Source organism: Rhinopithecus bieti, unplaced genomic scaffold (genome assembly GCF_001698545.2).
Source record: "Rhinopithecus bieti isolate Rb0 unplaced genomic scaffold, ASM169854v2 scaffold_19652, whole genome shotgun sequence".
Taxonomy (NCBI): Eukaryota; Metazoa; Chordata; class Mammalia; order Primates; family Cercopithecidae; genus Rhinopithecus; species Rhinopithecus bieti.
The window spans coordinates 268,619-293,411 of NW_016809913.1; the positions used below are offsets into that span (position 1 = coordinate 268,619).

The 24,793-nt window shown below is 38.8% G+C and overlaps 1 protein-coding gene across 6 annotated transcripts in view; it reads left to right on the forward strand.

Moving 5' to 3' along the window:
• The window catches only part of CCT6B (chaperonin containing TCP1 subunit 6B), a 54,349-nt gene extending 43,822 nt beyond the window's left edge, over positions 1-10,527 (forward strand). For all 6 annotated transcript variants that reach the window (XM_017890918.1, XM_017890917.1, XM_017890914.1 and 3 more), the window contains 4 exons: positions 6,068-6,201; positions 7,494-7,596; positions 9,508-9,580; positions 10,329-10,527. In XM_017890918.1, coding sequence (XP_017746407.1) covers positions 6,068-6,201; positions 7,494-7,596; positions 9,508-9,580; positions 10,329-10,401 — 383 coding nt within the window. In that variant the 3' untranslated portion in view covers positions 10,402-10,527. The remainder of the gene's footprint in view (positions 1-6,067; positions 6,202-7,493; positions 7,597-9,507; positions 9,581-10,328) is intronic.
• Positions 10,528-24,793: the final 14,266 nt, after the last annotated feature.

The window sequence follows — 24,793 nt, forward strand, 5'->3', positions numbered from 1 at the left end:
TCTTGCTCTGTCACCTAGGCTAGAGTGCAGTGGCGCAATCATGGCTCACTGCAGCCTCAAACTCCTGTGCTCAAGTGATCCTCCCACCTCAGCTGGACGATAGGTGCATGCCACCACACCTGGCTAATTTTTAAATTTTTTTTTTGTAGGGATGAGGTCCTCTATGTTGCCCAGGCTGGTCTTGAACTCCTGGCCTCAAGCAGATTTCCCCCCTCAGCCTCCCAGAGTGCTGGGATTTGTAGGTATGAGCCACCACATTCAGCCCATGTTGAGCATCTTTTAATGTGCTTATTCACCCTCCATATATCTTTGGTGAATTTTCTGTTTAAATCTTTTGCCCTTTTAAAATATTGGATTGTTGGCCAAGCACAGTGTCTCCCACCTATAATTCCAGCACTTTGGGAGGCCAAGGTGGGAGGACTGCTTGAGCCCAGGAGTTAGAAACCAGCCTGGGCAACATAGCAAGACCATGACTCTACACACACACACAAATAGCCAAGCATGTTGGTCTGTACCTGTAGTTCCAGCTACTTAGGAGGCTGAGGCAGGAATATTACTTGAGCCCCATGAGTTTGAGGTTACAGTAACGTGAGCTATGATCACACCATTGCACTCCAGCCTGCGCGACAGAGCGAGACCCTGTTTCCAGAAAAAAAAAAAAAAAGGAAAGAAAAAAAAATTGTGTTAGTTTTCTATTGTTGAGTTTGAGAGTTCTTTGTGTATATTTTGGGTACAAGTGCTTTTTTTCAGATATCTGTCTGGCAAATTTTTCTCCTCTATGGCTTATTTTATTATTAACAGTGCCTTTCAAGGAGGAGTTCTTAATTTTGATGAAGTCTAATTTATTATTTTTATTCTCTCATGGATTATGCTTTTGGTGTGGTATCTAAAAAATCTTTACCTAACCTAGGGTCACAAATATTTTTCTCTAAAAGTGTTATAGTCTTATGTTTTACGTTTAGGTCTGTGATTCATTTTAAGTTAATTTTTGTATATGGTACAAGTATGGATACAAGTTCATTTTTTCATATAAAGGTATCAGATTGTTTTAGTCTTATTTGCTGAAAAGACTTTCACCACTGAATTGCCTTTTCTCGTGTATAAAAAATCAGTTTTTCATATTTGTGTGGTTCTATCTCTGCTCTTTTTTCTGTTCTACTGATGCATTTGTCTATTTTAATGTTAATATGATATTGTCCTGACAACTGTAGCTTTATAATAAATCTTGAAATCAGTATTGTTAACTCTCATTTTTTTTTTAAGTCATTTTGGTCATTCTAAGTCTTTGGCATTTCCATATGACTTCCATATGAATTTTAGAATCAGCTTGTCAGTTTCTGCCAGAAAGACTGCTGCTGCGATTTTGATCAGAACTTTTTTTTTTAGAAAGGATCTTACTCTGTCACTCAGGCTGGAGTGCAGTGGCGTGATCATGGCTCACTGCAGACTCTACCTACTGAGTTCAAGTGACTCTCCCACCTTAGCTTCCCAAGTAGCTGGAACCACAAGCATGCACTACCATGCCTGATTAATTTTTTTTTTTTAATATTTTCTGTAGAAACAACGTCTCATTATGTTGTTGCCCAGACTGGTCTCAAACTCCTGGGCTCAAGCTATCCTCCCGCCTTGGCCTCCCAAAGTGCTGGGATTACAGGTGTGAGCCACTACACCCCGCTTGAATGGAATTTTATTAAATCTGTAGATCAATTTGGGGATAGTTGATATTTTAATAATGAGCCTTCTAACTCATGAATGTCGTCTTGTCTATTTATTTGAGTCTTCTTGAATTTATCTCAGCAGTATTTCATAGTTCTTAGTATATGAGCCTCACACACTTTTTTCCATATTTATCTCTATATATTTCATTTATTTTGTTACTATTGTGTATGTTATTTTTAAAATTTCAATTTCTGATTGTTATTTGCTAATATATAGAAATATATTTAATTTTTGTACATTGATCTTGAATTCTGCAACCTTGCTAAATCACAATTAGCTTTCTTATAGGCTTCATTGAATTGTTTATGTAAGTTATTATGTTGTCTGCTAATACAGTTACTTTTTTCTTTCCAATATGGATATTTAAAAATTTTCTCCCTTATTTCATGGGCCAGAACCTCCAGTATAATGTTGACTAGAAATAATGAGAATGGACATCCTTTCCTCATTCCTCATCTTAGGGGGAAAGCATTCAATCTTTCTCCATTACGTGTGATGTTAGCTGTAGGTTTTTACCAGGTTGAGGAAGTTCTCCCTTCTGCACCTAGTTTGCTGACAGTTTTTAATTAAGAATAAATGCCAGGCTGGGCTCGGTGGCTCACGCCTGTAATTCCAGCACTATGGGAGGCCGACGCAGGTGGATCACCTGAGGTCAGGAGTTTGAGACCAGCTTGGCCAACATGGTGAAACTCTGTCTCTACTAAAAATACAAACATTAGCTGGGCATGGTGGCAGGCACCTGCAATCTCAGTTTCTCATGAGGCTGAGGCAGAAGAATTGCTAGAACCTGGGAGGCGGAGGTTGTAGTGAGCCAAGATCACGCCACTGGACCTCAGTCTGGGCGACAAGAGTGAAACTTCTTGTTTTTTTTTTCTGTCAACACACACACACACACGAGAATAAATGCCAAATGCTTTTTGTGCATCTATTGAGATGATCATATGATTTTCTCGGTTTTTTTTTTTTTTCTTTTTTTTTTGAGATGGAGTCTCACTTTGTTGCCCAGGCTGGAGTGCCATGGCGCAATCCTGGCTCACTGCAACCTCTGCTTCCCAGGTTCAAGCGATTCTCCTGTGTCAGCCTCCTGAGTAGGTGGGATTACCGGCATGCACCACCATGCCAAGGTAATTTTTGTATGTTTTAGTAGAGATGGAGTTTCACCATGTTGGCCTGGCTGGTCTTGAGCTGCTGATCTCAGGTGATCTGCTTGCCTTGGCCTCCCAAAGTTCTGGGATTACAAGTGTGAGCCACTGCACCCAGCCCTCATTTAGTTTTTTAATGCAGTAAATTACATTGATTGATTCAAATGTCAAACCTTACATTCTTGGGATAAACCATGCTTAGTTACAATGCATTTTACTTTTTAAAATTTAATGAATTACATTTTTAAAAATTATTTTTTAAATTGTGGTAAATATACATAACATAAAATTTGCAGTTTAACAATTTTTAAGTGTACAGTTCAGTGTTAGTAAGTGCATTCACATTGTTGTGTAACCATTATCACCACCCATCTCCAGAACTTTTTTTCCTTGCAAAACAAACTCTGTACCCATTAAACAATAACTCTTCATTCCCTACCCACCTCCCCAGCCCTGGGTAACCACTATTCTACTTTCTATCTCTATGAGTTTACTCTGTGTATCTCATATAATTGGAATCATACAGTTTTTGTCCTTTGTCTGGCTTATTTCACTTTGCATAGTGTCATCAAAGTTCATTCATGTTGTAGCATGTGCCAGAATTTCTTTCCTTTTTACCATTGAATAATATTCTATTGCATGTATATATCACATTTTATTTGTCTGTTATTGGAAACATGTTCCATTTACCTTTTGGCTATTGTGAATAATGCTGCTATGTGTATTCTCCTTTTAATGTATTATTTGATTTAATTGGCTAAAATTTTTAAAAGAATTTTTACATCTGTATTCATAAGGAGTATTGGTCTGTGTATATTTTTTCTTGTAATGCTTTTATCTTTTTTGGTGTTAGAACAATGCTGTACTCATAGAGTGAATTGGAAAGTTTTTCTTCTTGTTCAAATTTCTGAAAATGTTAAGTTGTTGTGGAGAATTGGTATTATTTGTATTATTTCTTTCTTAAATGTTTGGTAGACTGTCAATATAGCCATCTGATCCTTGGAGTTTTCTTTGTGGGAAAGCCTTTAATGACACATTCAATTTATTTTAATAGACATAGGGCTATAAAGGGTTTTGTTTTTTTGAGTGAGCTTTAGTGGTTTGTAGTCTTTTAAGAATTTGTCCACTTCATCTAAGTTAGGATCATCAACTACTATCTATGAGCTAAATCTGGTTTGCTGCCTGTTTTGGTAAATAAAGTTTTATTGGAATGTGGCCATACTCATTTGTCTATGTATTGTCTATGGCTATTTTTGTGTTACAGTGGCAGAGTTGAATAGTTGCAAAAGAAATGTTCTGGCCTGAAAAATATTAACTGGCCTTTTGCAGAAAGTATTAACTTCTGATCTACAGTTTCAACTTCATTGTCATAAAGTCGATCATAATATTCATTTATTATTCTTTTTAATATCTGTAGAATCTGTAGTGATGTAACTTTTCTCATTTCTGACATTTATCATTTGATTACTTTCCACTTTCATTCTAATTATTTCCTTTCTTTTGCTTATATTAGGTTTCATTTGTGCTTCCTTTTCTAGTTTTTTTTTTTCTTTTTGAAACAGAGTCTTTATCTGTAGCCTAGGCTGGAGTGCAGTGGCATGGTCACGGCTTACTGCAGCCTTGACTTCCCAGGCTCAGGCAGTCCTCCCACCTTAGACTCCTAAGTAGCTGGGATTGCAGGTGTGTGCCACCACACCTGGCTAATTGTTGTGTTTTTTGTAGAGATGGAGTCTCACTGTGTTGCCCAGGCTGGTATTGAATTTCTGGGCTCAAGTGATCTATCTGCCTTGGCCTCCCAAAGTGCTGGGATTATAGGAGTGAGCCACCAGACCCCGCCCTTTTCTAGTTTCTTAAGGTGGAAGCTGGGGTCATTCATGTGAGAACTTTCTTCATTCCTAATATAGGTGTTTCGTGATACAGATTTCTCTTTAAGTACTGCTTTAGGGATGCTAAAATTTTGATATGTTGTGTTTTCACAGGGAATGGGATCAGAGAAATTTTCAAAGGTTCTAGTAATCTCTTTCTTAAGCTGGGTGGTAGGTACATGGATACATTTGTTTATTTGTACATTTATTCTTTATATCTTACACATATAAGTATTCTTTTGAGTATATTCTGTATTTAACAAGGAACTTTTAAAAAATGTGAATGGGAGGTAATGATGTAATAATCTGTTGGGTAAACAGCTCTGAGCAGTTACATTGTGAAGTGAAGCAGAGAAAGGGGGTAGTAATTTTAAAATGATGTGAGATAAAAGGGGAGATTGTTTTCATATTGTTTTGTTTTAAAGCAAGTTTACTGATTTAAATAAGAGTCATAAACTTCATGAAACCATACAAATAGCAGATATAAAAGTCATATTCTGATGTGAAATTTGATGTGTTTAACCAAAACTCTTGCTTTAGAATAATAATACCACTTAATTTTTTTCTTAGATAGCAGTTTGAGTTATGCCTCAGCACCAAAAACAAATACTTCATTGAGTTCCAAGAATTCCCTATCAAAAACTAGGGACAAATTATCTTGGCCTAAAAAATTTTCATGTCAGATATTGTAATCAGTTACCTGTCAATATAAAGTATAAATAACTACCTCTTAAAAGTAGTCATAAGGCCAGGTGTGGTGGCTTACGCCTGTAATCCCAGCATTTTGGGAGACAGAGGTGGGTGGATCACTTGAGGTCAGGAGTTCAAGACCAGCCTGGCCAACATGGTGGGCCCCCCCCCCGTATCTATTAAAAATACAAAAATTAGCTGGGTGTCGTGGTGCACGCCTGTAATTCCAGCTACTTAGAAGGCTGAGGTAGGAGGATTGCTTGAACCTGGGAGGCAGAGGTTGGAATGAGCCGAGATCGTGCCACTACATCTCCAACCTAGGTGATAGAGTAAAACTCCATCTCAGAAAAAAAAAAAAAGTAGTTATAAAAGAGTAAGATGAAGGTAAAAGAAATTATTTTGTTTACCAGAGGATGAGCAGCGAAATAAGCTGTTTGCAGCCAGTTATCTGTACTATGCCTATTTATTTAATGACGTATAACTTCAGGATGTTTCATAAGATAACTGAGTAATTACTAAGCCATGCAATTTATTTGGTTTTTGTAGATAATACAACACACTTAAATAGTGAATTGCTTTTCTCTCTCTCTCTCTCTCTCTCTTTTGGTCTTTATGGCATGTCTTGCCAATCATATTTTTTCACTCCAATAGGTTGTATGGTTCCTGGAGCTGGTGCAATTGAAGTGGCAATGGCTGAAGCTCTCGTTACGTATAAGAACAGTATAAAAGGAAGAGCTCGTCTTGGAGTCCAGGCTTTTGCTGATGCCTTACTCATTATTCCCAAGGTACAACTACCCTTTCGGCCAAATAACAACTGGTTAGACATAAAGGTGTTTAATTACAAATTGCCCATATTATCTGATAGTTAATGGAGTAGACGGGTATTTATATGCATTTCCTTACACAATTTTCTCTTAGATATTTTACAACTAAAGCAGGGAAACTTTTGGGATAACAGCCCAGAATCCTTGCACGATCTCATGAAATAGCCAACTTACCCCCTTGCTTCTTTCTCTGAGTTCCAAAAATTAAAGCAGCTCCAAATATTTCCTTCAGAAATGACTCATGATTAATCATAATGAAAAAGTTTAGAATTTAAAATTTAGTTAGATTTTATGGTACATCTTTGTTTTGTTAGTGGTATCCAAATGTAATCAATTTAAATTGTGGAGAGTGAGGGCTTGAGGCTATTTAGCATTCCTAGATACAACCTTACATTTATCATCATCATTTTAATTCCTAGAAAAGAGAAAACAGAATTTTCCATGTGGCAACCTAAGGACAGAAAGCAACCATTCCTTTCTCTTTTCCTTAATTTGTTTCAAACCACCTTAGAAATATAGTAAAATTACTTCAAAGATGCTATTACCATGAATTAAAGCATTATTAACAATGCCAGCAAAATCTCTTGCTAATTTTTATTAAAATTTTTCATAATTTGTGAAATCTTTGTGAATTAGACTTCTATTTTTTCTTTCCCCAGAGTAGCAAAGTCAGTATGATCTTGTTGTTGACAGAAATTGGTAACCCCAGTGTACATTGGTGGTACCTTTTTCCTCATCAGCTGGTGATTTGGGACCACTTGGAAATGAGCCTGGTTTGGAGTGCGGGTATCTCCAACCCTGTTACCACAGGTCGTGACTCTCCTCATGAAGATGAGAGGCACAAAGGTGCTGCTAATATTCTGGTTTCCTTAGCAAATGCCTATGAAGAACTGGAGGGCATGTGACTAGCAGCACTAGAGGAAACAAGAATATCATTCTACTTCCTTTCACAATAAAAAAAAAAAAACACAAAAACCTCTTGCAAGGAGGGAAATTAATGTAGTAGAGTGGAAATGGGGGAACTCTGATGTCCTCAGAATTTACTGTGATGTGCATAGGGGCAATGTTTAAGTAGATATAAAAAGTACTAGATAGATGAAATAATACTTTGATTTAGATTGAAAGTGGAATTCTTCAAAAGGAGATGATTGTCATGTTATAGATGTGTTTTTACAAGAGTAAAGAGTATTTTGATATTTGAGATATGTGAAGGTATTATGCATATATATTTATTATTATTTTTATTCCTAAAGGTTCTTGCTCAGAATGCTGGTTATGACCCACAGGAAACACTAGTAAAAGTTCAGGCTGAGCATGTCGAGTCAAAACAACTTGTGGGCATAGATTTGAGTACAGGTAAGAAAGGGAAGGAAAATTAGCTGCTTAATAAAGAAAGAGGTTATTCTTTAGTTACCCAGATCTTATAGTAAAGAAGTAGAGATTTGGGTAACTTTAATATTTAAATTTTGGATGCCTTTAGTTTATTTTTGAGCTTCTTAAAAAATGTTCATTCATTTGAGAAATAGTTGTTGAGTGCTTGATTTCCTCTTGGGCTTCACACAGAACAAAACAGACAAAAATATCTGCCCCTGGGAGCTTATGTTGTAGTGGGGGAAGGTAGGCAGTAAATAATAACTTTAATAAATAAACTCCTTCAGCATCTTAGAAAGAAATGAATTATATGAAAAAAAGAGTGGTTTACTAATGATCATGAACGCTAGTACAGGAGGGTGGAAAGAGAACGACAGCTTAAAGAGGTTGGTCATGGTAGGCATCATCAAGATGTCTGTTGAAAAAAAGTGGAAGGAAGTGAGGAAATCAGCCATGTAGGCAACTGGGGTTAAGTGTTCTAGGGAAAGAGAACAGCTAGTGGAAAAGCCAGTGTCTGACGTTTTTGAGGAAGGAGGTGAGAGGTGACAGCAGGTCAGATCATGCAGAGGCATTTGGACCAGTCTCAGGACTTTGGCTTTTACTTTAGAGGAGCAGGGAGCAATTTTGAGCAGAGGTGTGACATGGCCTAATTAATTTATGAGGCAGTCTCGTTCTGTCTCCCATGCTATGGAGTGCAGTGGCGCGATCTCGGTTCACTGCAACCTCTGCCTCCCAGGTTCAAGCAATTCTCCTGCCTCAGCCTCTGGAGTAGCTGGGAATGTAGGTGTCTGCTGGCACGCCTGGCTACTTTTTGTATTTTTAGTGGAGACAGGGTTTCACCATGTTGGCCAGGCACGTGGCCTAATTCTGTTTAAGAGAATCACTCTGGCCACTCTCCACTCTGTAGAGAAGTCAGCTGAACAAGTAGAAGGTTGGAGTTGCAATCAACTGTGGTGGAGAAGACTGGCTGGAGCAGGTTGTGGGTGAGAAGGACATTAACATTCAGGTTTGCCAGAGTCAAGGTTGAAGCATCTGTAATCTTTTAATTAAAAAAGTTGGATATATGGGTCTGGAAATCAAGGAAGAGGTCTGGGTTGGAGATTAAAACTTGAGAGTCAGGCCGGGTGCAATGGCTCACACCTGTAATTCCAGCACTCTGGGAGGCCAAGGTGGGTGGATCATTTAAGGTCAGGAGTTCAAGACCAGCCTGGCCAACATGGTGAAACCCCATCTTTATTAAAAATGCAAAAATTAGCCGGGGATGGTGGCAGGCACCTGAAATCCCAGCTACTTGGAAGGCTGAGGCAGGAGAATTGCTTGAACCCGGGAGGCAGAGGTTGCAGGGAGCCTAGATTACACCACTGCACTCCAGCCTGAGTGACCGAGCAAGATCTCTGTCTCAAAAACAAAAACAAAACACCAAAAAAAAGAAAAAGAAAAAAGAAAACAAGAAACAAAAACACTCAAAAAACCTTGAGAGTCATCAGATGTGTATGGTTTAAATCTAAAAGTCTGGATGAGATCACCTAGGGATTAAGGGTAGAGAGAAAAGAGGCTAGGACTGAACTTTTGGGTACTCCAACATTAAGAAGTGAGAGAGGAAGAGGAAGAACCAGCAAAGTAATCAGAAAAGGAGTCACTAGTGCAAAAGAAAGAAAACCAGAGGAGTGTGGTGTCCTGGAAGATAACAAAGGGTAGGCCAGAGAGTGTGATCAACTGTGTTAAATACTGAATAGATGAGGCCTGAGAATCAACCATTAGATTTGACAATATGGAGGTCATTGATGACCTTGACAAAAGTAGTTTTGGTAGTGTATTAAATATTTTTAGAAGATATCAATTAATATTAATAGAAAATGGTAAGATTTTGGTATTAAAATTGTTTTTACTTTTCAGGTGAGCCAATGGTAGCAGCAGATGCAGGAGTTTGGGATAATTATTGCGTAAAAAAACAACTTCTTCACTCTTGGTAAGTTCATATGAATATAAAGTGAAAGACCTGTAGAGTTATAATTGATAATATTAAGATGAAAATGTTTCTATTATTTTTGTCATTGTACAGTGGAAAAATTGTCAAGTGTTTGAAAGGTGTGGTATTGTTATTAGGACTAGCTTCTGTCATTTTATAGTTCATAGTCCCTTTTATATTTTAAGTCTAGCAGTGTTAAGTTATAAGAAAAATTAAGCTCAATTTTGCTGGAATATAAATCAGGAATGCACCTTATCAGCAAAGGAGTTTAAATTATAATACAAAGGGTGACATTTGGGCCAGTGCAGTGGCTCACACCCGTAATCCCAGCACTTTGGGAGGCTGAGGCAGGTGAATCACCTGAGGTCAGGAGTTCAAGACCAGCCTGGCAAACATGGTGAAACCCCGTCTCTACTAAAAATACAAAAATTAGCCAGGCTTGGCGGCAGGTACCTGTAATCCCAGCTACTCGGGAGGCTGAGGCGGGAGAATTGCTTGAACGTGGGAGTCAGAAGTTGCAGTGGGCTGAGGTCTCGCCATTGAACTCCAGCCTGGGCAATAAGAGTGAAACTCCATCTTGGAAAAAAAAAAAAAAAAGGTGATATTTGTATTTGTATTTATAACAGCTTTGTCTCATAAAATATCGTACCAACATCATTAGAGTACCCTACATAGGTAAAGATTGCTGGAGAAAAAAGCTAAGAGTGGGTTAGTAGGCTTTTACTCACCCTGTCATCTTTTTCCTTAGCACAGTGATTGCCACCAACATTCTCCTGGTTGATGAAATTATGCGAGCTGGGATGTCTTCTCTCAAAGGATGATTGAATTCAAAATCAACCCTTATAGAAGATGAAATTTAGTACACTTTACATCTGACTACTATTGTGTAGCCTGAGCCATTCTGAATTTCTACACAATAAATGCAGTTTATATCTTTTGGATCTTAACAGTCTCAAAAAATATTTCATCAAGGTATAAAGAACACAAGAAATACTTTAACAGTAAAGGAATAATAATTGAAATATTTCCCCAAGAGTCCTAACTCCCCACCCTTTGTTGTATGCTACTGCAGTTGTTATAGCATAGGATCTTTATGATTCTTAGGCCTTTTGGCAAGTTTTAAGTAACGAAATAGAGGTTTTAGTGCACCCAAGTAAATTTCTAATTTATCAGAGGGTATAAATGTAGTAGGACAAAATGTTTCATTTTCTCTCAAAATTCTTTCAGTGACATCTCGCTGCCACTCTTTCCTCTTATAAATATGGCATGTAGCTTTGGGTTACATTGTTTATAATATTTGATTCAATTTATTTTGGATATCATTTATTATATTTTACCTGGCTTTTTTTTTTGTATATATGATCAACAATTTATGCTACTGTGCTAGCTCTGGTAGCTCTCTTTGACTAGATGGTGAGATAGAACAGGTCTCATCTGGAAAGATGAGAATTGTTGACAAAAGCAGTGGGAAATAATTGTTTTTGGCTTATAATACAACTGTTCAGTGTAGATATTATAGCAATATCTTTCTTGTTTGAAACTCTAGAATTAATCTATTATGCTTTTTATTGTCAATTAGAGTTCTTGTGGTTAGCTTCTTTCCATGGATGTTAATTGATAAGAGACTAAAATATGGCAGGTGCATTAATGGAACTTTGGCCTGTTTGTGCATATAGGAGAAGGTTCCTTTAACCATTTAATGCCCTAGTTGAGAACCTATGATTTTATAGCCTGTTTTTTTTCCACTTAATATGCTATCAACATCTTTCTAAGTCAGTATTCAGACTTCTTCTTCTTCTTCTTCTTTTTTTTTTTTTTTGAGATGGAATGTTACTCTGCCACCCAGGCTAGAGTGCAGTGACATGATCTTGGCTCATTGCAACCCTTGCCTCCTAGGCTCAAGTGACTCTCCTGCCTTAGCCTCCTTAGTAGCTGAGATTACAGGTGCACACTACCACACCTGACTAATTTTTGTATTTTTAGTAGAGAAGGGGTTTCACCATGTTGACTAGGCAGGTCTCGAACTCCTGAGCTTCGGCGATATGCCTGCCTCAGCTTCCCAAAGTACTTGGATTACAGGCATGAGCCAGCACACCTGGTCCAGTATTCAGACTTCTGAACCATCACTTATGTATGTTTACACGGCATTGCATTGTATGGTTATACCACAGTTTATTTTACTAATTCTGTTTTCAATTTTTTTTTGCTGTTATAAAGATCTCCTTTTTAAACTTGTCTTTATCCTATAGAATAGGCCTTTTAAAATGGGCATGCCATGCATATGGCCATATCTTTTCTGTGTAACATTGTTTAAATTTTGAAATATTTAAAATATACCAAAAAAGAAAGTAATATAATAAACACGTTTGTACCCTCCACTTAGCTTTAACAAATAGTAACATTTTGCCATATTTGTTTCAGATTTTCTTTTCTTTTCTTTTTTTTTTTTTTTGAGGCAGAGTCTCCCTCCTGCCACCCAGGCTGGAGTGCAATGGCACCATCTCAACTCACTGCAACCTCCTACCTCAGCCTCCCAAAGTAGGTGGGATTACAGGAGCCTGCCACCATGCCTGGCTAATTTTACATTTTTGGCAGAGATGGGGTTTTGCCATGTTGGCCAGGCTGATCTCAAACTCCTGACCTTAAGTGATCTGCCTGCCTCGGCCTCCCAAAGTTTTGGGATTACAGGCATGAGCCACTGTACCCAGCCAGATTTTCTTTAAAGAAATACCAAAGTACAAAATGTTAAGATGCTGCTTTCCCCACCCACTCCCCATCATGCTTTTTCCACCCTTCCTCCCTAGAGGTGATCTTTATTGCCTATGTACTTTTATTTTTCCCACTCTTTATTTTTTTATTTTTATTTATTTATTTATTTTTTTTGAGACAGTTTCGCTACTCAGACTGGAGTACAGTGGTACAATCATGGCTCATTGCAACCTCCACCTCCCAGGTTCAAGTGGTTCTCCTGCTTCAGGCTCCCGAGTAGCTGGGATTACAGGTGCCCGCCACCACACTTGGCTAATCTTTTGTATTTTTAGCAGAGACAGAGTTTCACCATGTTTGCCAGATTGGTCTTGAACTCCTGACCTCAGATGATCCAACCACCTTGCCCTCCCAAAGTGCTGGGATTGCAGGAGTGAGCCACTGCACCTGGCCATTCTTTATTCTTTTGCATACCTGTGACAACATAAAAAATTCGTTTGTGGTATTTATTTATTTAATTTATTTAGAGACAGGGCATCACTCTGTCACCCAGGCTGGAATGCAGTGGCATAATCAGCTCACTGCAGCCTCAAACTTCTGGGCTCAAGCAGTCCTCTCACCTCAGCCTCCTGAGTAGCTAAGACTATAAGCACATGACACCACACCTAGCTAACTGGTGAATTTTTCTTTTTTTCTTTTTTTCCTTTCTTTTTATTATTTATTTATTTATTTATTTATTTATTTATTTATTTATTTATTTTTGTGGAGATGGGGTCTTGTTATGTTGCCCAGGCTGTTCTTGAACTCCTGGCCTCAAGCAGTCCCCCTGCCTCGGCTTCTCAAAGTGGTGGGATTACAGGTGTGAGTAACCAGCCTTTTCTTGGGTTTTAAAAATGTATAAATTGTATTGCTCTGTAGATATACTTTTGTGCTTTTATTTACCACTTAATAGTTTTGAGATTTATCCATTCATTCATTTTAGCAGTTTTGGAGTATTCCAGTGTATTTCTTTTTTTAAAAAAAAGTTGTTACACAAACTTTTATTTAAAAAAAACACAAAAATACAGCCTTTTCTCACTTCAGTTATATGCTATATTGCATTTTCCACTTAGTTCAATGCTTTAATGCTCAAGGATGCCTCTGCTTTTGATTGTACATGGGCCTGAAGCATCCTAGGTTTTGGCAAGCAGACAGGAGACTCAACAAAAACCTAAATAGGAACATTAATGCAGGGCACATCTGTAAACATATTATATATTTGAAAATTACAATATCAGTCAAAGTGACACAGTTTACAGGTGAAATGAAACTATCTGGAACTGCCTTACCACAAGTTTCTGAATCTGGACTGATATAATAAGTGATATATATATATATAATGTATTTTAACAGTTTTGTTTACAACAAGTGGGGTTTGCAATCTATGCTTATACTTATAAAATCTAAGCAGGACATATTCAAGTATATTTCTTGTTTGTATGTATGTGTGTGTGTGTATGTATGTATGTATGTATATATGTAGAGACAGGGCCTCACTGTGTTGCCCAGGCTGGTCTTGAACAGGTACCTGGCCTCAAGTGATCCTCCCACCTCAGCCTCCCCAAGTGTTGAGATTACAGGTGGAGGCCACCCCACCTGGCCTTCAGTATGTTTCTATACTACAATGTCATGTTCCAGTAAGTTAAAGAAAAAAATCTTCAATATCAAAACTCTCAGAATATGTGTCAATAGCTTAGAAGAAAATACCAGAGATAATCGTAGAGACTTTTTCATGAAATGTTGCATTACTACTTCTTGATGGTGAGAATGAGTGTCAGAGACTCTAAGTTGAAAAGTGATTTAGAAGAATTGGACTCTTGATTATGAAGTCTTAAGAGTATCTTACCTTATTTATTTTGCCTATATTATTAACGCATAGGAATGATATGGTAAAAAATTACATGTATAAGTTTAAAAAGCTCTTACAGTAAATATAAAAAATGTATGAATGATAAGGTATTATGTCATAGTTGAAGTGATAGCATTTTCTTTTAGTCTGTGAAGTAATGGGTGCATCTTATAATGAGTGACATTTTAGATTCAATGAAATATGATACTATTTATACACTGCTGGACTCAATGCTAATATTTATTTAGGTTTTTACATGTGTTCATAAGCGCTGTTGGCCTATAATTTTACTTGTTCTACTTTCCTTTTCTAATTTTCAGATCAGTGACATATTAGACTCATAAAATGAGTTGAGGAATTATTACTCTTTGTTTTCTGTGGAAGTTTGAGTCGGTAAAATGGAGGGTTATCTATTTCTTGACAGTTTGGTCTGAGCCTAGTAGTTTTTTAAATGGGTGGGATAGATTTTTGACTACTGATTCAATATTCTTTATTATTTTAGGTCTCATGTTTTCTATTTCCTTTCGAGGCTGTTTTGATACTTTATATATTTATAGAAATGCTTTATAAAATGATACTTTTCCCCTTAAAGTCTTATTTTGTTTTATATTCATCTAGCAATGCCAACTCTATTTTGGTGCAGGGGATGGGGAAATGATACTATTTTTCTAGTATGTTTTCCCATCCTTTTATGAAGTTTCTGTTTTCAGGTATTAAGTGTGTCCCTAAAAACACGTCATTGCTAGATTTTATTAATTTAATAACTCACTGCAACCTCAATCTCCTGGGCTCAAGGGATTCTTCTGCCTTAGCCTCCCAAGTAGTTGAGACTACAGGTATGCACCACCACAGCCAGCTCATTTATTTTTTATTTTATTTTTAGTGGAGATGGGGTTTCACTATGTTTCCCAGTGTGGTCTGGAACTCCTGAGCTGGACCAGTCCTCCTGCCTCGGCCTCCCAAAGTGCTGAGATTACAGGAGTAAGCCTCTGCATTGGCAAGTTTTATTACTTTAAAAAATTCACTTGGGCAGTATCTTTTAACTGGTGAGTTTAGTTATTGTTGATGGTTAGTGATAGATTTATTTCTAACATATAATTTTGATACTTTCTGTTTACCCTTCTTTTAAAAAATGCTTTCTCTTTTACTACTTTCAATTAGATTGATTCAATTTTGTCTACTCCCCATTTTTTCTCTCTGATGGTTTGGAAATGATATATTCTATTTTATTACTGTAGGGTTAATTTAAAATTTTGACTTGCATACTTAACATAGTAACTCTGCCCCTCCCTAACAATACAAAGTCCTTAAAACATTTTAAATACAGTAATTCATCCTGTGTTTAAACGTGTTTTAAATCTTCTTGTTTTAAATCTCTTCTTGTTCCTTCTTGTTTTTAAATCTCTTAAAATTAGTTATAGTAATAATCACTTTTTTTTTTTTTTTTTTTTTTTTTTTAGAGTTGGAGTCTTGCTTTGTCACCCAGGCTGGAGGGCAGTGATGCAATCTCAGCTCACCACAACCTCTGCCTCCCAGATCCAAACAATTCTCCTGTCTCAGCCTCCCAAGTAACTGGGATTAGAGGCGTGCGCCACCACGCCCGGCTAATTTTTGTATTTTTAGTAGAGATGGGGTTTCACCATGTTGGTCAGGCTGAGAATCACTATTGTTTTATAAGGTCAATTTCTGTTTAGACTTTCCATATGTTTATTCATTTCTTTGTTCACCACTCTTTCTTGCAACTGTCTTCTTCCATCTGGATTCACTTTCTTTCTTGCTACTATATATTATTTCTCCTTCTAGTGTACACCAGATAGTAATACTCTCTTAGTTTTTCTTCCCTCAAAAGGTCTTTATTGCTCCTTACTATTGAATGATAATTTACTAAGTTACCCATTGTTTTCTCTCAGCACTTTGAAAATATTATCTCATGGTTTTCTGCTATTGTACAGGCTTTGTCATTATGACACATATTTCCAAGTTCCCTTCCATAGGGTTTATACCAATTTGCACTCTCACTGGTAAGCTATAAACATGGAACCATTTTTACCTTTTTTTTGAAACCCTCAAGTGGTATAATTTCACAATCCATACCTGAGCATGGTGTAGACCTAGAGCTTCAGTTTCTTATAGGTATCCTGAGCAGAGCAAGTTTTCCCATTACTTCACTTGGCAGGAGGGTGGAGTGCATCCAGCCTCTGTATTGGCCTCCGTAAATGTGTCTTTTAAAGGCTCTTTTTTCATTTAGGGGCCTTAGCTTCAACTCCTTCCTTCAAATGTGGCCCTGTTTCTGTGTGGGTGTTGAAAGCCTGATATCTAGACTAGATCTTAATCTAGTTTCTTATTTTCTCTGGCTTGTGTAGTTCACCTTCAGAGTTTGTCACTCTGTTTTGACTTCCTTTGGAAGAAAATTTCCCTTTCTCTTTTTTAAGCTCAACCATATAGTTTTTGTTTTTGTTTTGTATGCTCTTTACTTATTTATTTTAATGGTAAAATATACATAACATGAAATTTACCATTTTAACCACTTTTAAGTGTATAGTTCAGTGACATTAAGTACATGTGCATTGTTGTGCAACCATCACCACCATCCATCTCTAGTACTTCTTTTCCTTGCAAACCTGAAACTCTGTACCCATTAAACAATAACTCCCCATTTCCCCCTCCCCCTGGCCCCTGTTAATCACATTCTACTTTCTGTCTCTATGAATTTGACTACTCTATGTACCTCATATGAATGGGATCATATGGTCTTTTGGTGATTGGCTTATTTCACTTAGCATAACGTTGTCTAGGTTCATTAATATTGTAGTGTGTGCTAGAATTTCCTTCTAAGGCTGAATAATATTCCATTATATGTACCTACCACCTTTTATTTATTTATTCATCCATTGATGGGCATTTGGGTTATTTCTACCTTTTGGTTATTATGTATAATGCTGCTATGAACATGGGTGTGCAAATATATTTGTCTCTACTTTCAGTTCTTTTGAATATATACCAAGAAGTGGAATTGCTGATCACATGGTAATTCTATTTTTAATTTCTTGAGGAATTTCTTTACATTTTTATACTCACCAGCAGTACACAAGGGTACTAATTTATGTCTTCACCAGTATTTATTATTTTTTGATAACAGCCATCCTAATGGGTATGAAGTGGTATCTGATTGTGAGCCGTGCATTTCCTCTAGCATTTTTATGTTTGTAAATTAGGGGTGAGGTGGAGGGTGGTCCACATTAGCTAAGACTGCTATGTGCTAGAACTGCCAGATCTATCTATTTTTAATGCATGTGTTAGTCCATTTTCACGCTGCTGATAAAGACATACCTGAGACTGGGAAGAAAAAGAGTTTTAGTTGGACTTACAGTTCCGCATGTTTGGGGATGCCTCAGAATTATGGTGGGAGGCAAAAGGCACTTCTTACATGGCAGTGGCAAGAGAAAAATGAGGAAGAAGGAAAAGCAGAAACCCCTGATAAACCCATCAGATCTTGTGAGACTTACTCACTATCACAAGAATAGCATGGGAAAGACCAGCCCCCATGATTCAATTACCTCTCACTAGGTCCCTCCCACAAAACATGGGAATTCTGGGAAATACAATTCAAGTTGAGATTTGGGTGGGGGCACAGCCAAACCATATCATTCTGCCCCCAGCCCCTCCCAAATTTCATGTCCTCACATTTTAAAACCAATCATGCCTTCCCAGCAGTTCCCCAAAGTCTTAACTCATTTCAGCATTAACTCAGAAGTCCACAGTCCAGAGTCTCGTCTGAGACAAGGCAAGTCCCTTCCGCCTGTGAGCCTGTAAAATAAAAAACAAGCTAGTTACTTCCTAGATACAATGGGTATACAGGTATTGGGTAAATATAGCCATTCCAAATGGGAGAAATTTGCCAAAACGAAGGAGTTACATGGCCCATGCAAGTCTGAAATCCAGTGGGACAGTCAAATTTTAAAGCTCCAAAATGATCTCCTTTGACTGCAGGTCTCACATCCAGGTTATGCTGATGCAAGAGGTGGGTTCCCATGGTCTTGGGCAGCTCCACCCCTGTGACTTTGCAGGGTACAGCCTCCCTCCTGGCTGCTTTCATGGGCTGGCGTTGAGTGTCTGCAGCTCTTGCAGGTGCATGATGCAAGCTGTTGGTGGCTCTACCATTCTGGGGTCTAGAGGACAGTGGCCCTCTTCTCACAGCTCCACTAGGCAGTGCCCCAGTTAGGGACTCTGTGTGGGGACTCCAACCCCACATTTCCCTTCCACACCGCCCTAGCAGAGGTTCTCCAAGAGGGCCCTGTCCCTGCAGCAAACTTTTGCCTGGGCATCCAGGCATTTCCATATATCTTCTGAAATCTAGGTGGAAGTTCCCAAACCTCAATTCTTGACTTCTGTGTACCTGGCAGACTCAATGCTTCATGGAAGCTCCCAAGCTTTGGGGCTTCCACCCTCTAACACCACAACCTGAGCTCTATGTTGGCCCCTTTGACCCAAGTCTGGAGCAGCTGGGACACAAGGCACCAAGTCCCTAGACTGCACACAACATGGGGACCCTGGGCCTGGCCCACGAAACCACTTTTTCCTCCTGGGCTTCTGGGTCTGTGATGGGAGGGGCTGCTGTGCTCTGACATGGCCTGGGGACATTTTCCTCATGGTCTTGGGGATTAACATTAGACTCCTTGCTACTTAGGCAAATTTCTGCAGCCAGCTTGAATTTCTCCCCAGAAAACGGTTTTTTCTTTTCTATCACATAGCCAGGCTGCAAATTTTCCGAACTTTTATGCTGTGTTTCCTATTTAAAGCTGAATGCTTTTAACAGTACCCAGGTCACCTCTTGAATGCTTTGCTACTTATAAATTTCTTCCACCAGATAGCCAAAATCATCTATCTCAAGTTCAGAGTTTCATAAATCTCTAGGGCAGAGGCAAAATGCTGGCAGTCTCTTTGCTAAAACATAACAAGAGTCACCTTTGATCCAGTTCCCAGCAAGTTCCTCATCTCAATCTGAGACCACCTCAGCCTGGACCTTATTGTTCATATTATTATCAGCATTTTGGTCAAAGCCATTTAACAAGTCTCTAGGAAGTTCCAAACTCTCCCACTTCTGAGCCCTCCAAACTGTTCCAGTCTCTGCCTGTTACTTCTGAGCCCTCCAAACTGTCTTCTTCTGAGCCCTCCAAACTGTTCCAACCTCTGCCTGTTACCCAATTCCAAAGTTGCTTCCACATTTTTGGGTATCTTTTCAGCAATGCCCCACCCTACTGGTACCAATCTACTATATTAATCCATTTTCACACTGCTAATAAAGACATACCCAAGACTGGGAAGAAAAAGAAGTTTAATTGGACTTATAGTTCCATATGGTTGGGGAGGCCTCAGAATCATGGCGGGAGGCATAAAGTACTTCTTACATGGTGGTGGCAAGAGAAAAATGAGGAAGAAGGAAAAGCAGAAACCTCAATAAACCGATCAGCTCTTGTAAGGCTTACTATCACGAGAATAGCAGGGGAAAGACCGACCCCCATGATTCAGTTACCTCCCATTGGGTCCCTCCCACAAAACTTGTGAATTCTGGGAAATACAATTCAAGTGGAGATTGGGTGGGGGCACAGCCAAACCATATCAATGCAAATTACTTAACTAATTTTTCTGTCTGTTGGAGAATATCCAACTTTTAAGTACATAAAAAATTCATGACAGTTCCCTTAAAAATAAAAAATACTTTATCCTAAGATTGTTTCATACATCTCCCAGCTACAGTTAAAGTATCATGAGCCAAGAATCGTTATCCCCCTGTCTGCCATTCTCCTAACTGCTTGTTTCTAACCTATCTTTTTTTACAGTCCTTTCTGTAACAATAACTATTTCTTTGCGATCTCTTTATTGGTGCCATCACTATTGCTTTATGTTTTGATCCTGTCTCATAGTCATACATTACTACCCTCCCAGCCTCCCACAATACCACTGCCATCCCAGGGTTTTGGCTCTTGAACATAATTCAGTTTAATGTCTCTAGGTATTAAGGCCTTGTAACAATCCATTCACTCTTTCTTTACAGCTGCCTATATAATTGTCAAAGAGATCTAGGGGAACAAGGATATAATCATTAAGGAGATCCCCAGTGATTCTGTAAATAGTCTTGCTTTCCTTATTCTATTCTAGATTAAACTCTTTAATGAGGAAATCAAGTGCCCCAGAATTAGATTTAATCTTCAGTCATACTTTTTCTGGCCTGACGTTTAGGCTAATAGGAAAGGGACAGAGATGGGAACCTGGAATATCAGTGTTTTGGTTGGCTTTAGTGAAAAAAACAAAAACATGCTCTAAACATTTTATAAAGACAGCCTTTTAGTATTGAATTAATTGTGGATTCCTGACTACCCTGCTCCTTAGCTACTTCATAAATATTAGCTCTTCTTTAAAGAGGACACTTGGGGACCCAAGTTGGGCCTTTACTGAGGGATATTATGTTTGAGGACAGAGAGAGAAGGGAAGTGCCAGGGTGCAGGTATTTCCCTAGAGCCCACAGATGGTAAGAATGGTTTTCCCATGGGCCTGACTTGCCATCTTCTCCATGCTTGGCAGAGTTCTTGGCATTAAAGAACTGAGCTAATGATGGTCACAATGAACAATGACTTCTAAGACTTTCTCAACATTTCTCAGTTGCTTAGTCCAAGAATCACCTGACATATCCCTGTGTCTGATTGCTGCCTGGGCCAGGATGAAGCCAAGCGCCTTGTTGGAGAAATATCCTGTGGGCCTGTATCTGGCTTATGCCCTTAACTTGGAGATAAATTTAGATGCAGAGGTTGAGAAACAAGTTTGTGCCATATGCTTGCCTGGTGGGAGCTTCACAAAAGCTCAAAATGCATAGGGAAAGGCTTTGAGAGCAGTGAGCTTAAAATGATTTTTCCTATTGTCTCTTTCTTCTGTAGTCCTGGACTGTATACAAGGGCCAGTTGGTCATGCAGTATTAGTGGGGGCACACCATTCATTGTGCTTGACTGTTCTATCAGTTGTAGAACTTTCTAAAGATTGTAGGATGTTTCACACCCCTGGAATCCAGGCACTAAAGGCCAGTAGCACCCTCCATTCTTTGTGACAGCCAGAAATACCTCTGTGCTTCCAGATGTGCTCAGGAAGATGGTACCACTGAAGGAAACTTTAACTGTTCAGGAGTCTACCTACTAGTATATCGTTTGGGTTACTTGGTTTTTTGTCTTCACTAAACCTTAGTCTTAAAAGTACTCTTTTCTACCCTATGCCCCAATCTAGGTTGGAGAATGTGGTAGACTATCCTATGGGGAGGCCGATGTTGGAAACCCTTCTGTCATGCAGTTGTATTTGTGAAACAGGTTTATGTTGGCAATTAAAAATGTTGGGGCTGGACTTGGTGTCTCATGCCTGTAATCCCAGCACTTTGGGAAGCTGAGGCAGGAGGATTGCTTGAGCCTGGGAGTTCAAGACCAGCCCGGGTAACATGGCAAGACCTCATCTCTAGAAAAAAAATTAGCCATGCATGGTGGCATGCAACTATAGTTCCAGCTACTTGGGGGGCTGAGGTGGGAGAATTGCTTAAGCCCAAGAGTTCAAGGTCATACTGAACTTTGATTTTGCCACTGCACTCCAGCCTGGGTGACAGAGCAATACCCTGTCTGTAAAACAAAAACAAAACAAAACAACTAAAAAGAAGAATGTTAGCTCTGGAGCCATAGTGTGTGGAACCATGTTCCACCTCTACCATCTATCAGCTGTTTGACGTGGGGCTAGTCACTTAACCTCTGTTTTCTCATCTATAAATGGATTATATGACATGCATTTGGCTGCCTGAAGTTGAGATCAGGAATGATATTAACTTAAGCAACATAGAAGTTTATTTTTCTCAGGCCGGGCATGGTGGCTCATGCCTGTAATCTCGGCACTTTGGGAGGCCAAGGCGGGCAGATCCCTTGAGGTTAGGAGTTTGGGACCAGTCTGGCCAACATGGTGAAACCCCATCTCTGGGTAATAAAAAATTACACAGGTGTGGTGGTGTGTGCCTGTAATCCCAGCTACTTGGGAGGCTGAGACACAAGAATTGCTTGAATCCTGTAAGACAGGTAAAATTTTACAGGATTGTTGTGAGGATAAGTCAGAATGTGTTGATTGCTATACACAGTGCTTGAGCCATACTTTTTGCTTAACAACTGCTTAGCTACTATTATTTTTATTATCATCAATAGTTATGCATCAGTATGCATTGGGCATGTAGTTTGTTACATAAATAGAGCAAAATCAATTAATGACAATAACTCTGCAAACTTTTGCCTCTAGCAGTGGAGAAGTGTCAACACTGCTTTGGCTGTGGGACCAAGATCCTGCTGCTTGGTGGTAGATTGGTGAGTGTGCCATAGGGGTTTGCCAAATACACGTGTGCTTTCCTATTTCCGCCCTTGGCATTCTCTCAATCTCTGCCCCAGAACTGTGACTGATGAGATGTGCAGTTTGAGGGAGCCTAATGTTGCTGAAAGGCCACAAGACCTATAAAGCCATTTTTCCTACAGTGCAGGGAAAATATTTCTGCCTAAGCACTGCATGACATGAAGTGAGAGCCCTTTTCTGTTACTTTATTATTATCACATTAAACTTTCTAGAGATGCAGGCTTAACTTTACACCTATATGTGGGTAAGCTAAGGGAGTATAGTTTGAAGGTACCAAGAATGTCCCGACTTTCAAACTCCCTACCTTCTGTGGCTAAAATTCCAACATTAGTATTTTTTTTTTTTTTTTGATCTGGGTTTTTGTTTTAAAAGCAAGTACGTAGAAAAGAGTTATAGCAGGCCCAGGTTTTATCCTTTGAAAGGCCTGCTTTCAAGGTTGGTCCTTGGTTGATACCTGGGAATTTGGATTTGGGAGTGTTTTCACTACCCTATGTTCAGACTGTCAGTGTGATTTATGTTGAATACCTGCTTTCCTTTCAGGAGTCTGGAATTTTGGGTACATTTGGGTATGTAGGCATGTAGTTCCTCCTATATAATCAGCCTCTAATAAAGATCCTGGACTCTTGAGTTTCTAATATGCTTTCCTGGTTGGCAACATTTTACACATTGTCAGTTTGTTGCGGGAAAAATTAAGAACATCTTGCCTGAATCCACTGAGAGAGGACCTTGGAAATTTGAAATTAACTTTCCTCTGGACTCATCCCATGTGCCAGATGGGATGATTTGCTGATTTTGCTTTGTATCATTTCTCTGTAATAAAGTATAGCCATGAGTATAACTACATGCTGAGTTCTGATCCATTGAACCCAGAAGTGATCTTGTGGGCCTCTGACACAGCAAGCATTCCTGACATCAAAGAAAAGAACACTACAGAACAATATCTGAGCAAAATTCTTCAATGAAATTTGAGCAAACTAAATCCAGCATCATATAAAAAAGATTATATAATATGACCAAGTGGGATTTATCCCAGGGATGCAAGGTTGGTTTAATATCCCAAAATCAATTAATATAATATACCATATTAGTAGAATAAAGGACAAAGCTATACAATTATCTCAATATACACACAAAAATTATTTACAAAATCTATGATAAAAACTCAAACTTAGAGTAAAGGAAACTTCCTTAACCTGATAAAAGGCATCTACAAAAAACCTACAGAAAACATCATATACTTCAGGGTGAAAGCCTGAATGCATTCTACCTAAGATCAGGAACAAAGCAAGGCTGCACACTCTTACTTCTTCAACGTAGTACTAGAGGTTTTAGCTAGTGCCATTAGGCAAGAAAGGAAAATTATTTTGAGACAACATGATCCAGTATCTAGAAAATTCTAAGGAATTCATAAATATAAGCATTCCTGAGAAAAGAGCATGTTATCAAGTTTGCATGAGAGTGAGTTTATAGGATTTTCTGTGGGATCCCTGAAAGAGTCTGGCAACTTGGAATTTGGAGGCAGAGGAGATATTAACTGGGAAATTAAAAATCTTCCTTCTGTCTGGCACGTGGTTAACTTACCTACTAGAGTGCATAGGTAAGGTGTAAGACAATCTGCTCTGATGTGCACCTCTAAGACAAGAGCAGGGGATGTAAAGGTTGTCAGCTGTTCTAAACCGTACTGTAGTGTTTGTGTCTTCTCACAAGTTAATGAGAGTGAGTTTTCCAAAGGGCTGTTACCAAAAAGGCTGGAGGAGTGTAGCTTTTGGAACCAGAAAGATTCAAGTTTGAATCACACTTCTTAGCTGTTGGAGTTTGGGCAACCTGTCAGCCTGTTTCCAAATGGGGATGATGGTAAAGCTACTGTATAAGTCAAGACATGCATTTGGCTGCCTGAAGTTGAGATCAGGAATGATACTAAAGCAACATAGAAGTTTATTTTTCTCAGGCCAGGCATGGTGACTCATGCCTGTAATCCCAGCACTTTGGGAGGCCAAGGCGGACAGATCCCTTGAGGTCAGGAGTTTGAGACCAGTCTGGCCAACATGGTGAAACCCTGTCTCTGGGTAATAAAAGATTACCCAGGCATAGTGGTGTATGCCTGTAATCCCAGCTACTCAGGAGGCTGAGGCACAAGAATTGCTTGAACCTGGGAGGCAGAGGTTGCAATGAGCTGAGATCAAACCACTGCACTCCAGCCT